This window comes from Peromyscus californicus, unplaced genomic scaffold (genome assembly GCF_007827085.1).
Source record: "Peromyscus californicus insignis strain IS unplaced genomic scaffold, ASM782708v3 Scaffold_24__1_contigs__length_46423439, whole genome shotgun sequence".
Classification (NCBI taxonomy): Eukaryota; Metazoa; Chordata; class Mammalia; order Rodentia; family Cricetidae; genus Peromyscus; species Peromyscus californicus.
In genome coordinates this window covers 8303409-8316471 of record NW_026294535.1, presented here as the reverse complement: position 1 = coordinate 8316471, position 13063 = coordinate 8303409, and the positions used below count along the sequence as shown (strand labels likewise).

The following is a 13063-nucleotide window of genomic DNA, read 5'->3' as shown; positions in this document are numbered from 1 at the left end:
GTAGGAGCGGGCAGGTCTTTCGGTGCTCTTTCCCCTCCGGTGCTCTTCCTCCCCGGTCCCTTCCCTCCCTTTCCCCCTTTACTCCTCGGTCTCGGGGTTCTGCGGCCGCGGGAGTGGCGGAGGAGATGGAGTAAGCGTTCGGTGGCGGCCAGGCGCGCGGCCCGAGCAGCCACAGCCCGGAGGCATTGAGGGAGCGGGCGGGGGACGGGCCCCAGCACCGCCCCTCCAGGTAGCCGGCTGCGAGGTGAGTGACCCACCGATCGCGGGCGCCGGGCGACCCGGGTCTGCGGCCAGCAAGTGGGCTACGGCCTCCCCGAGCCTCGCGGCTAGCGACTGTTGCCTAGTGACGGGCCGGGTCGAGCGGGCCGGCGGTGGGTGGCCCGGGAAGACCGACCCAGGTAGCGACAAGCAGGAGGGAGCGGATCTCAGAGGCCGGTGACTCCAGGCGAGGCCTTCGGGCGACGGGAGACTCGGTGCCGGGGTCGCCGGCCCCTGGGAGAGTTCCCCGAGCCGGAGCAGGAGCTCGGGTTTCCGCGGTGGAGATCTCGTTATCCTTTTGGGAAATTGGACACTGCACCGGGACTGGTGAGACAGGCCCCCTTGTTTCTGAGACTCGGTTCTGGTAACCTGGGTCACCAACTAAGGCCCCCCGCACTCCGCTCGCCCTTCTCTGACGGTAGTTGTCTTTCTGGACTGGACGGTTATTGTGTGTGAGGTGGGTGGGGCAGATAAGGTTTGTGAGAATAAAATCCCCATCGGGGGCTCCAGTGCGCTTGTTTGTTTAAGCTACAGAGAAAGGATAAAGGTTTAGACAGATAAAGCTTGCAGAAACTTCTTGGGATTCAACTGGACACGTTCCCTGTGATCAGTAATTAAGGCCACCACTGTTACCAAATCTACCTCTCTAACAGGATTGATGAGACTCCAGGGCAGCGACTTACAAGTGATTTGATTGTAAGTTCCAGCTGTGGTTTTTGCACATCAAATCCAGGGATTGTGTGGTGACACTTTAAAAAGCTTTATTTAAGTTATCTACGTAGTATGACTCTGTTTGGAAGAAGTAATTTAACAAAAATGCTGCAAGTCAGTCAACCATTGCCTGACTGGTGATTGCTAGAAAGATTCCTTTTCGTCTTTGAAGGCTTTTCCCTCCTTAATAAAGGCTGGAGGAGAAGGGGGTTGTGTAAGGGAAAGGAACCCAACTGAAGATATGGGGCTTTATTCTGTTCAGATATACCTTACTCATGTGGGAAAATTCTTCATTTTGTCTGTAAGAGCCGTAAACAACTAATACTCATGTGTTGTAATTCCACACAATAGGACATTGCCATACAAATCCATTCTGTATTTGGAAATGATACTATTTTGACGTAATTGAAATTTGTGATCTATCCTCTCAAGGAAAAAGTAGGGTCCTCTTACTGTGTTTCTATCCCCTTCTATAGGAGTTGAAATCTGTCAAGTCTCTATCATGCCTATTTCTCCATTTCCTATGAAATCCTATTGACTTTACCTTTTAAACATTTCTCGAGTTCTCATTGTCTTCATCTTAAGCATTACCTTCTAGTTCTATGCACCATCATTTCTCTCCCACTCCATTAAGTCTCTAGCATCTAGAGTTGTTAACTCTTGGAGTTTCTATGATAGAATCGATATTTTCAAACTATAGATCTGATCCCAATTGCTTCTTCTCATTGGTTCTAGAATTACCTGGAAAATTTTTGCTCTGTAAAGCCCTGCACAGCTGTCCCCTCTGTGTGCTCTTCCAGCTTCATCTCTACAACTGCCTTTGGCATTCTTTTCCTCCCTTGTCACTGTCTCTACTGTCTTGTCTTTCTGTTCCTCCTTCCAGTATGTGGCTATTGGTTATACTTCCCAGCAGTGACCACGAGAGCCTGGAGATGCTCTTTTTTTCCTATGCTTCCGGTTAATGCCTGTTATCATATTGTTCACTTCAGGGAGACTTGATCAGTATAAATTCTCCTCACTAGGTGTTCTCAGGACACCATCTCAGGGTTCCTGTAGTTTTGTCCCTCATCTCCTGATATGGCATGAATGTTTGTTAAACGAGTGAATTCGCTGAGTGCTTACTAAGTGCACTAGAAATGTACTAAGTAGTCTAGTTGTATTATTATCTTTAATAACCACAGCAGTCATTAGGAAGTGTGGGTGACTTTCCCTCCCTTTTCAAAGATTAGAAATTAGGTTAGGTAGACTAATGTATTAGTTGGGGTTCAAAGTATATTATAAAGACGATTATTAGGTTGGCTTCCTCAATAGTAGCTGGGCAGTTCCAACATTGGCCGTATGCATGCTAGAGTACCTAACCTGGTAGCTGTTCAGTCCCCAGGGCTGCATATCTGTAGGCCCATTCTGGTGTAGGTTTGGAATATTCGTGGAGAGCAGCTTCCTTCAGTCTCCATTGGGAGGCTGAAGAATCTGGGTTCTGCTGTCAGCAGGGAACGGCGACAGCAGTGGCAGCAGCAGGGTAGATTTAGTCGCCTGCGAGGCATGAAAGTGGGCAGGGAAAGTCAGCCCTACTTTACCCTCCCTCCGATCTCTGTAGATCAGGGCTGCTGCTGGAAGGAGTTGCCTACTCCAGGGGGACAGTCTTCATCCCCACAGTTCATTCTTCCACGAAATCCCCTCACATACCCACCTTAGTTGACCCCAGGTCCAGTGATGTTGACAAGCGATGGTAACCATTACACAGAGTAATAGCATTGGTATTGGCTATTGTATACATAAAGCCCTCGATTCTCGTACATTGCTGCGTGTCAGAGTCATCTAGAGAGTTTGATCAAGGCCCAGATGCTCTAAGTGCAGCTTACACACTGCAGTTTACGATTCTATTCTTAGAGTCGGGACAGTCCATAGGATGTGTTCGGTTACCCAGGGATTTAGATGTTTACCAGTTTGGAACCCTTGTGTTGTGGAACTCTTAGGTGTTTCACGAGTTCATTTTCACACATTGTGCTACTTTACACTTCGATTTTTCCCTTTCCTTCCTTCTGTTTTCTTCTCCTCCCTCCTCCCTCTTCCCTCCCTCCCTTTCTTCCCTTCTTCCCCTTCCTTTCCTCCTTTCCCTCCCTCCTGTCCCCTTTCTTTTAAGTTTATACAGAATTTTTTTAAAAATTGCATTGATTTGGTATGTGCATTGTGTGGGTACTTGTGCTATGGTGTACATGTTGGGGTCAGGACAAATTACTGCAGTTGGTTATTTTCTTCCACCATGTTGGTCCTAGGGATGAAACTTGGGTCAAGTTTGGCAGCCTTAGGTTTTTAGGAAGGCTCTCATGTAGACCAGGCTGGCCCTGAACTTAACTGTTTAGCTGAGACAGGACCTGAACTCCTGATCCTTCTGCCACTGGGCATGATGGGTTTCTCTCTCTGTCTCTTCTTCCTCCTTTCCTTCCCTTCTTCCATCTGCCCCTCCCCTCTCCCTCCCTTGCTTTCATCTCCCGACACTGTGTAAGTACAAGTATTTTAATTGTCAAATTTATTTTAAGTAACATTTTTATTGTAATACATTGAACAAAAATGCAAGCTAATGGTAGTTTTTAATACTCTTGGGCAGTAAAGGACTCTAGTTATTTGAGATGTAAGAGTTATTCTAGCATAATGTAATTTTACGTATTACTTTTTTTGGTTGTATCTAGTGTTCATGATCAATTAATTCCCTGTGTAACATGCTACCCACTTTTGCCAGGTGTATATGCAGTCTAGTGTTACATCAGATTGACCTCTTGGTTCCATTGAAGCCAGATGGTAGAGGGAGACAGTCGGGAAGCAAGACTGAAGTTACTTCACTCAGATTCATAGTGACTGAGCTTTAAGTGGCAGGGGGAAGATGGTTGAGTTTCAGGTGACATCTTAGTGGATGTGAAGAAATGGCTTGGAGATGAACAAACATTCCTCTCATTTATAATTTTGTCTTTTAGGAAAAAAATCAGCTCATTTCTCTTCTCATTAATCAAATAAAAATTGAAAAGCTATCATTTTTAGAAAAGATCCAACCTACCTGGGTCAAGTTTCTACCAGGTTAGCACTGCACACTTTTTTTTTTTTTTTTAATTTTTCGAGACAGGGTTTCTCTTTGTAACAGTCCTTGCTGTCCTAGAACTCACTTGGTAGTCCAGGCTGGCCTCGAACTCACAGAGATCCACCTGGCTCTGCCTCCCGAGTGCTGGGGTTAAAGGCGTGCGCCACCACCGCCCGGCCGTGTGTTTTTCCTTGAGTTTCTTTGGATGACCCTTCCCATGGCAACAGGCTTCTGTGCTTACTCATGGTGCTTAAAGTTTTCCCTTCAGTGCAGACACCTGTCTCAGTTTGGGGCTTCTATGTCAAAACCCCTCTATTTCCTTACATTGTCATTTGCACAATTACACAGATCCAAAATTGAGTTCTTCCTCCCCTGCCAACAGTTACACAAAGGCCCTGGCTTGGTAAATGGCCTCTTCTCCACTTGGAGTCTGGAACTGGATTGAAGGTGAAGACTGGGAGTCCTGGCCTTGTCTCGTCCTTTGTGAAGAAGTCACCAGGTTCTTGTCACTCTAAGCAGAACTTGTTTATCTTTTCTTTGTTCTTCCTCACTGCTGTTTCCTTGGTTCAACAGTTTGAAATGTGAAGTGTAACAAAGTTGCATAACGTAGTTATTTCATAATTATAAAAGACATTTCTATGTAGCTAGCCATCTTTGTCTCTGTTTGCACCTGTAGTTTCCTTGGTTCTCTTGGTTTTTTGCCTTCTAAACTGTGTATCATCTCTGAATACATGGTGAAGGTCTCTCCAGCCTTCCCATGCTCCCAGCCTCCACCCAGTGTATCTTCTGCTCTGTTGGATGAATTGATTAGTCATCTACGCAATGCCGGGGAGCCTTCTGTGACTTCTCAGAACCTCCTTTGTTCATATCATTCATTGCTCTGGGTAGTCTGGACTTTCTGGTGTCCTTTGCCACATTTTCTTCCTGCTTTTGTCTGAATGGCTTTGTTTTTATCCTATATCCTTCCCATTCTCTAGTCCTTGCTGCATGCCTTAAAAGCAAACATCTTTAACTCTACTCTGGGGAGTCTTTGGCCCCTGTGACTTTGCTCTGTAACACTGCATGTCAAGTATGTAACATTTTATCACTTGTCTGAAGAATGAATCCTTCATAGTTCGTTTTCCTTTATTCCCCTTCCCTCAGTTTCTTCGAATGGTATCAGTCACATAAGGGGTTTTTCAATAATAACTGATTGATTAGTTTCTGTGTCTCCTGCCTGTGGGGGACCAGCCCCCACTTTTACAACCAGGGTACTCTTGAGCAGGGAAAAGTGGGAAATATTTAGCTAGAAAGAGATACCTAGACGATGAGGAGAGGAAAGAGACACACAGGATAGCCTCGGAAGGGCCTGGGTCAAAACCCGCAAGTCCAGAACTTTATACCAAAGGGCTTTTTATAACAATGCCAAGGGGCGAGGCAAAAGGACCTCCCCCTGCTAGAATCAACCAAGTGTAGACCCTTCCAAACACCTGGTACCCAGGCCTGTGGTCCAATCATCCTCTTATGCAGTCCTGCTGGGTAAAGCCACTAGGAAACCTCGGTGGGCTCCAACACCTGCCTGTGTAATTAGTGTTGATTCTGTTTGGATGCTCGATAGGTACCTCAGATTTGAACATCAAATCAGATTTTGAAACTGTCTTTTGTTTTCATCCGAAGTATTTTTGTCATTTTCAGTGTACATTATGATCTTTTCTGTATCATGACACACAATAGTCCTTTCTTTAATATTCTGCCCTTTTTTGTCCCCACCCGAAACATTTTGAGCTCATCTTTTTTTAATGTTTTGTTTTTAGATTTATTTATATCTTATGTATGTGAGTATTTTGCCTGCATGTGTGTATATGCACCATGTGCCTAGTGTCCATGGAAGAGAGAGGAGGGTGATAGATCTCTGAAATTATATATCGTTGTGAGCTACCATGTGGGTGCTAGGAACCAAAGTTGGGTTTTCTGCAAGAGTAACGTGCTCTTAACCCCTAAGCCATCTCTCCAGCCCTTTTGAGCTCCTCTTAATGTTTCTATAACATGGCACATTCATTCTCTGATTCATTGCTGGAATCTTGGCAGTCTGGTCTGCTGCAGGACTGATCACCTAAAGAACAGAAATATTTCCATTTACATCTGTCTGTATCCTGCTGTATAATGATGTGCAGAACATGCATGTGGTGCTAGTCTGGCAGAGCTAGAAGAGTGAATCAGTTGGTTTTGAATAGGATTTTGTATTCCTGTACCTTATCAAAGTCAGCAGCAGATGTTCACAGAGAGCAGCTTGGCACAGCAAATAAGTGTTTTCATAATGCCAATAGCAATATTTTCTGACTGCTTACAAAATGCAGCATTACATTAAAAAGGGAAAGTGAATCTATTTCAACTTATGTAGTTCAAATCTTTAATAGCAAAAAGTAGGTTATATTTGCATAAATATAACTAACAGCAAGCAGAATACAGGCAAATGCTGCTTTAGTCTGGTGGTCTTCAAATATTTTGCTTATGTATCCAATAAATACATTTTGTGTGTTTTTAGGTTGATGGTATCTGATGATTTTAAGAGCTGAAATAGTTGCAGAGATCTAATTTCTAGATTGTTGTATAGTGTGGTTGTGCTTTATTTAATCCGAGCCATAGTGTTTAGGTAAATATCATTACAGAGATGTATAGGACCTACAGTTTTTGTTATTGTGTGGTACCAGATATTGAACTCAGGGCCTTGAACATAGGTACATACGCTTGCTACCACTGAGCTTTATGCCTAGTCATGAGTTAATAGTGTGATGTTTCTGTTTATTTGGTCTGTCTGTTACTGAGCTAGACCACCCCCACTCCCGTGTGTGTGTGTGTGTGTGTGTGTGTGTGTGTGTGTGTGTGTGTGTGTGTGTGTAGTGTTAGTGTTATTAGGATAGAATAATCTAGGGCCTTCTACATGCTAGATAAGTGTTTTGCCTTTGGGCTGTATCTGTAGCTCCCTTTCTACTTTTTAATTTGAGATAGGGTCTCACTAAGTTTCCCAGGCTAGCCTTGAACTTGTAATCCTCTCCCTCAGCTTTCTAGGTAGCTGTGATTACAGGCCTGTGCCTCAAGGCCAGGCTTAAGAACTCTTGATGTCTCCAACAAAAATGGTGGATTTTTTTTCTTTTAATTCTGTCCATTTTTTTCTGCATTTATTTCAAAGCTGTCTTGTTGGGTATATAGACACTCACAGTTGGTGATGAATTGATAGCTTTGTTATTATAAAATGCCCTATTTGTGTTGTAGTCTGTTGTGCCTGTATTAGTATATCTCTGCCATTTTGTTGAACTTTCACATACCTTTGTATTTTTAGTGTATTTTCCTCTAAGCAGCTTATAGATGAATCTTTCTTTTTACGTAGTTTGATATTGCTACCTCTTCATTGGAATTTAAAAGTTATTTTTTCCTGGATGTCTTTATTTTACTTTGATTTTTGAAAGTTTTTCTCCTAACCTATGTAGTTTGTGGTAAATTATTACTTTTTTTAAAAAATAAGATTTGTTTTATGTGTGAGTGTTTTGCCTGAATGTGGATGTATGTGCACCATAAGTGTGTCTGGTGGCCACAGAGAAGAGGGTGTTGGATCTCCTGGGACTGGAGTTAGGCATGGTTGTGAGCCACCAGTGGGTGCTGGAAACTGAACCTGGGTCCTCTGGAGGAGCAGCAGCCATCTGAGCCACCTCTCCAGCCTCAGTGCAGTACTTCAGCACTGAACAGACCTCGTTCACTTATTCTGTACCTCCACGGTTTATGGTGTAAATTCCGAGACATGTTTTCTGTGGACACTTTAAGACTTAGTCCCTGATTTTGAGTTACTCCGTGTGATTGTTTTAGGCATGTTTTTCTTTGTGTTTTATCCTTTTCTGTGGTTTACTGAGTTCCTTGGAACTTTGTATAGTTCGATGAAATTTGGAAAAGAACTGCATATTATTTTTTGAAATATTTTTCCATCTCTAAATTTGGGGATTACAGGTCCATGCTGCCTGTTTGGTGCTGCAAATGAAGAGGGCAGACTTACTCTTTGTTTTCTCTTTCTTTATAGTCAGCTGATAGAGTAATATTAATACACAGTGTAAAATACTTAGGGCTAGAAAGGAAACTGATGGAATTTGAAATAATTTAAAAAGATTTAGGGCTGGAGAGATGGCTCAGTGGTTAAGAGCACCGACTGCCAGAGGTCCTGAGTTCAATTCCCAGCAACCACATGGTGGCTCACAACCACTTGTAATGAGATCTAATGCCCTCTTCTGGCGTGCAGGGACATATGCAGGCAGAATACTGTATACATAATAAATAAATCTTTTAAAAAAAAGATTTATAAAACTATGCTGAGGACTCTCTCTCAATGCTTAAATAAACAAAGTCTAACATGTGGTTCTAATGATACCTCCAATTCTCTCTGGATTCTTTTTTCTTTACTTTTTTGTTTTTCTTTTTTGAGACAGGATCTCTATGTAGCTTTGGCTGTCCTGGAGCTCTCTATGTACACCAGACTGGCTCGAATTCACAGATATCCACCTGCCTCTGCCTCTCAAATTCTGGGAATAAAGGCATTCATCATCATGCCTGGCTCGCTCTCTGAATTCTTTATCTGACTTTAGGTTAGAAACCTCTACTTTGAATTGCCTAAGCTGTGGAGACCCACAGAGGTTTCCTAGTGAGAACTTACTCAGGGTCCGAGAATCTGAGCTTGCTTTACCCAGCAGGGCTGCATAAGGGGATGATTTGACCATGGGCGTGTTTGACCAGGTGTTTGGAAGGGTCTACACTTGGCTGTGCGGTGTGCTTTGATCTTTCAAGGGGGAGGTCTTTTGCCCCCCCCCCCTTGGCATGTTATAAAAAGCCCTTTTGAATAAATGGAAAGGGCTGTAGGGTATTGATTCAGGCCCTCCTGAAGCTATCCTGTGTTTCCGTCTTTCTTCCCGTCAGGTAGGTCTCTAATATTTTCTTATCCCTCTCTCATAAGAACCCGTCAAAAGGTGGGAGCTGGCCTCCCACACTAAGCCCATGTCTTCTCTGAAAAACTTTCCTGTAATTATAGATTTAGGGATGCTCTAGTTTGAAGAAAACTTCCTTGAGACAGCAGATTACATTTTTAAATGAGAAACGTTAAATGTAACAATTGTTAATCATTAACAAAAAGTTACTGGTGATTGTTTACTAAGTAATTACTAATAAATGATCATCAAAAACACTGAATTATATCAAATCCTCATTATTTATATATTTATTGAGACAGGGTTTCTGTGTGTAGAGATACCTGTCCTGGATCTCGCTCTGTAGCCCAGGCTGGCCTTGAACTCACAGAGATCCGCCTGTCTCTGCCTCCCGAGTGCTGGGATTAAAGGCGTGCAGCACTGCCCGGCCAAAGTCTCATAAAATTTTAAGTACATTTTATGACCTCATGCTTATCTATTTGTGTGTGGCTTGCAAGAAAGAGGGAGGGAGGGAGGAGGTGTGAGGGTGGGAAGAGAGTGAGAAGGCTCACTGTGGCGTGCTTGTGGTGGCCAGAGGACAGCCTCAGGGGCTGGTTCTAGTCTTCTGTCTCTTGGAGGCAGGGTATTTTTTGTTTACTCTATGCCCAGTTAGCTGTCCCAGAGCTCTTGGGTATCCTCCTGTCTCTGTCTCTCCTGTAGCGGTGCTGGAAGCATGGATGCTCTCTACTGTAGCTGTTTTTTCATGTGTGTTCTAGGGTTGTCGGACTTGTGTGACATGGTTTACCTACTCGGCCATCTCCCTAGCTTTTGTACATTTTTTTTTTCATTTTAATCCCTGCCCCCCCCATCAGTGTTTTTCTGTTCCTGCTCCTCATCGTTGTGTTACGGAATAGTATTACTATTATTATTTATTTTTTTCCGGGACAGGGTTTCTCTGTGTAGCTTTGGCACCGTTCCTTGAACTCACAGATATCCGCCTGCCTCTACCTCCCTAGTGCTGGGATTAAAGGCGTGCGCCACCACCGCCTGGCATAGAATATTATTTTAGGGTGTGTTGCTCTTGTTTATGTTGCATTTGTTTACCTCTGTAAAGCTGTGTTACTGTGCCTGTCTGAAACACCTGATGGTCTAATAAAGATCTGAATGGCCAATAGCAAGACAGGAGAAAGGAGAGGCGGGACTGGCAGGCAGAGAGAATAAATAGAAGGAGAAATCTGGGAGAAAGAAAAAGTAGCCGCCAAAGGAGGAGGACTCCAGGGGCCAGCCACCCTGTTACACAGCAAGCCACGGAGTAAGAGCAAGATTTACATAAGAGAATGGGAAAAGCCCATGGCAAAAGGTAGAAGGGATAATTCAAGTTAAGAAAAACTGGCAAGAAACAAACCATGCTGAGGTCGGGCATTTATAATTAAGAATAAGCCTCCTTGTGTGATCTATTTGGGAGCTGGGTGGTGGACCTCCCCAAAAGAGCAAAAACAAACAATATATATCATTGTTCTCCTCTTCCTCTTCCGAGGCATGTCTCACTCTGTAGGCCAGACTGGCCTCGGTTTGTAGCAGCTCTCCTGCCTTAGCCTTCTAAGAGCTTGTGAGTGTGTTCTGGACTAAAATTTCTACTCATGGTTACATTTTTCTGAAGACAAAAAAGTCAACTTACAACTTTATATGGTGTTGTAGTGGTCTTTTCAGGGAGGGGTACATTTAAAAAAGTTACTATGAATATGTGACTAAGACAAGTAAAAACTATTCAGTTTTTCTGTAACTTTTTGTGTTTCTAGGTAACTTGAACTACCAAGTACTGCAGCCATGGAGTCCATGCTTAATAAGTTGAAGAGTACTGTTACAAAAGTAACAGCTGATGTCACTAGTGCTGTTATGGGAAATCCTGTCACTAGAGAATTTGATGTGGGTCGACACATTGCCAGTGGTGGCAACGGGCTGGCATGGAAGATTTTTAATGGCACAAAGAAGTCAACAAAACAGGTTAGTTATTAATGTAATATGAAAAACTACACATACCAAATACCAGAATTTCTATTAAGAAATGCCAAAAGTTCTTGAATGGCTCCCCTGAGACAGTTCAGGCTGTCCTCATACTCCAGCTGACTGTAGTTGGGGATGCCCTAGAACTTGAATGGCCTGTCTCTACCCACATGTGGGCATTGTAAGAAGGAGTGCCAGTAGTTCTGAATGACGTCTTTGTGTGTGGTTTGGGTGGACGTGTGTGAGGAGGCTGGAGGTCAGCAATGGCATGTCTTCCTCAGTCACTCTCTGGGTTATCTTTTGAGACAGGGCCTCCTGTTGAGCCCAGTGCTCACTGGGTGTCTAGGCTGGCTGGCCAGTCGGCTCTGGGCATCCATTGACTTGTCTCCTCCCCCTGGCAGGCCCGTGTTGCTTGTGGGCTCTACACTGGGGTCCTCAGTTCACACAGCCATCGTTCCAGCCTTTGATGGCGTCTTCAGTGGACTCTTCAGGGCTTGTTTTATGAAATCAGAGCAAATGCTTTGACAAACCTCCTGGGTCTCCTGGTTGCAGATTCATCGTTTGCATATCATCTTGCAATTTGTTGTGTTAGCATGTTAGATGATAATATTCAGTAAAGTGTATGTTTTAGGATAAACTCTCAGTCTGTCAATTGTTTTAATGTCTGTCAGTAGTTACTGGCAGAACACCCTGTTAATTTTTGCCAGCATTAAGTATGCCTTACGTAGTCCTTTTGTTGTTGGGTAATAGCATTAGGGAATGGAATATGGGTTCCAGACGTGTTTGGTGAGGACTTCTCCAGAGTTGTACCTCAGCCTAGTTGCTGTGTTATTTGCTCTTCTAGTCTATAGAATTATAGAAAGTAGATTTCTCTAATTTTTATTTTGTTTGTCCATATTTACTTATTTGGGTGTATTGTTAAACCTGATAGCTTTTACCACCACCAGAGAGGTACAGCTGTGGGATATAATAAGCTGTATGTTTGGGTATATGTCTTGTTTTAAAATGTTTTCAAATTAACTTTTAATGGAGTAGTTTGAATGAGTTATATTGAAAAAATTGGCTTAAGACACCAGGAGATGTTCTTAGAAATGTAAAGGATGGTTATTTAATTATTTGATTATGTGTATTTGTGCCGTGGGTGTTGGCACATGAATGCATAGACCTTCAGAGGCCAGAGGAAACAGCCCCTGGAGCTGGAGTTACAGGTGGTTGTAAGCCTCCTTACATGGGTACTGGAACTGAATTTGAGTCCTTTAAGAGCAAGCAGTATGTGCTGTCAAACACTGAGCCGTTGTGCCAGCTCCTGTTAAAATTAAGAAATATGGGTAACTTTTTATTTATTTTTTATATGCAGCTGTGCCCCTGTGGTGGAGGACAACATGTATTTGATGGCTCTTTCCTTCTACTGTGTGGGTCCTGGGGTTGGAAGTCAGGTCCTCAGGCTTGTTGGCAATTGTACTGCAATTGGTGTTACAGTTTTATTAGCAGTTTCTTTTGGAAATATCCAGGTTTAGCTGGGCAGTGGTGGAATATGCCTTTAATCCCAGCACTTAGGAGGCAGAGGCAGGCGGATCTCTGAATCTGAGGCCAGTCTGGTCTATAGAGCGAGTTCTAGGACAGCCAGGGATACACAGAGAAACCCTGTCTTGAAAAACAAAACAAAACAAAAATCCAGGTTTAAATTTCTGTAGAAATATTTATTGCCATTTGGTTGGAAATCTATTGAGATCCAAAGTTGATCTTTCTCTTAAATGATGATTGATTTCAATTGTCAGTTTTGAACCTTGTTTTCTCTTTCAACTCACAAAGTCTATCTGAAAAGTGAGTGGTTACTAAGTGTGGCCTAGCTGAGAAATCGTAATGAAGTTGTACATGGATAGTCTTCTACAGCATTAGTACAGACTGCTACTGTAGTCATTTTCAGCCATATATTGCTGAATGACTAAGATATATTGTAAGAAATATTGATTTCTTCGTTGTGGGAATATTGTAGTGTCATTAATAAACTATGACAACTTGGATATTATTAGGCAGTATAATTTTGGGGGGTGCTGTCGTGTACTTTGATGACTAACACATTGTTATGCCGTGA

At 43.2% G+C, this 13063-nt stretch overlaps 1 protein-coding gene across 5 annotated transcripts in view; it reads left to right on the top strand.

The window, feature by feature from the left end:
• Window positions 1-32: 32 nt before the first annotated feature.
• Scyl2 (SCY1 like pseudokinase 2) overlaps window positions 33-13063 on the top strand; it is a 57957-nt gene continuing 44926 nt past the window's right edge. For 4 of the 5 annotated variants that reach the window (XM_052753078.1, XM_052753077.1, XM_052753076.1 and 1 more), the window contains exons 1-2: window positions 33-244; window positions 10764-10968. In XM_052753078.1, the coding sequence (XP_052609038.1) occupies window positions 10792-10968 (177 nt within the window). In that variant the 5' untranslated portion in view covers window positions 33-244; window positions 10764-10791. Of the gene's footprint in view, window positions 245-10763; window positions 10969-13063 lie in introns of those variants that run through there. The other variant, XM_052753079.1, reaches the window with a different exon arrangement.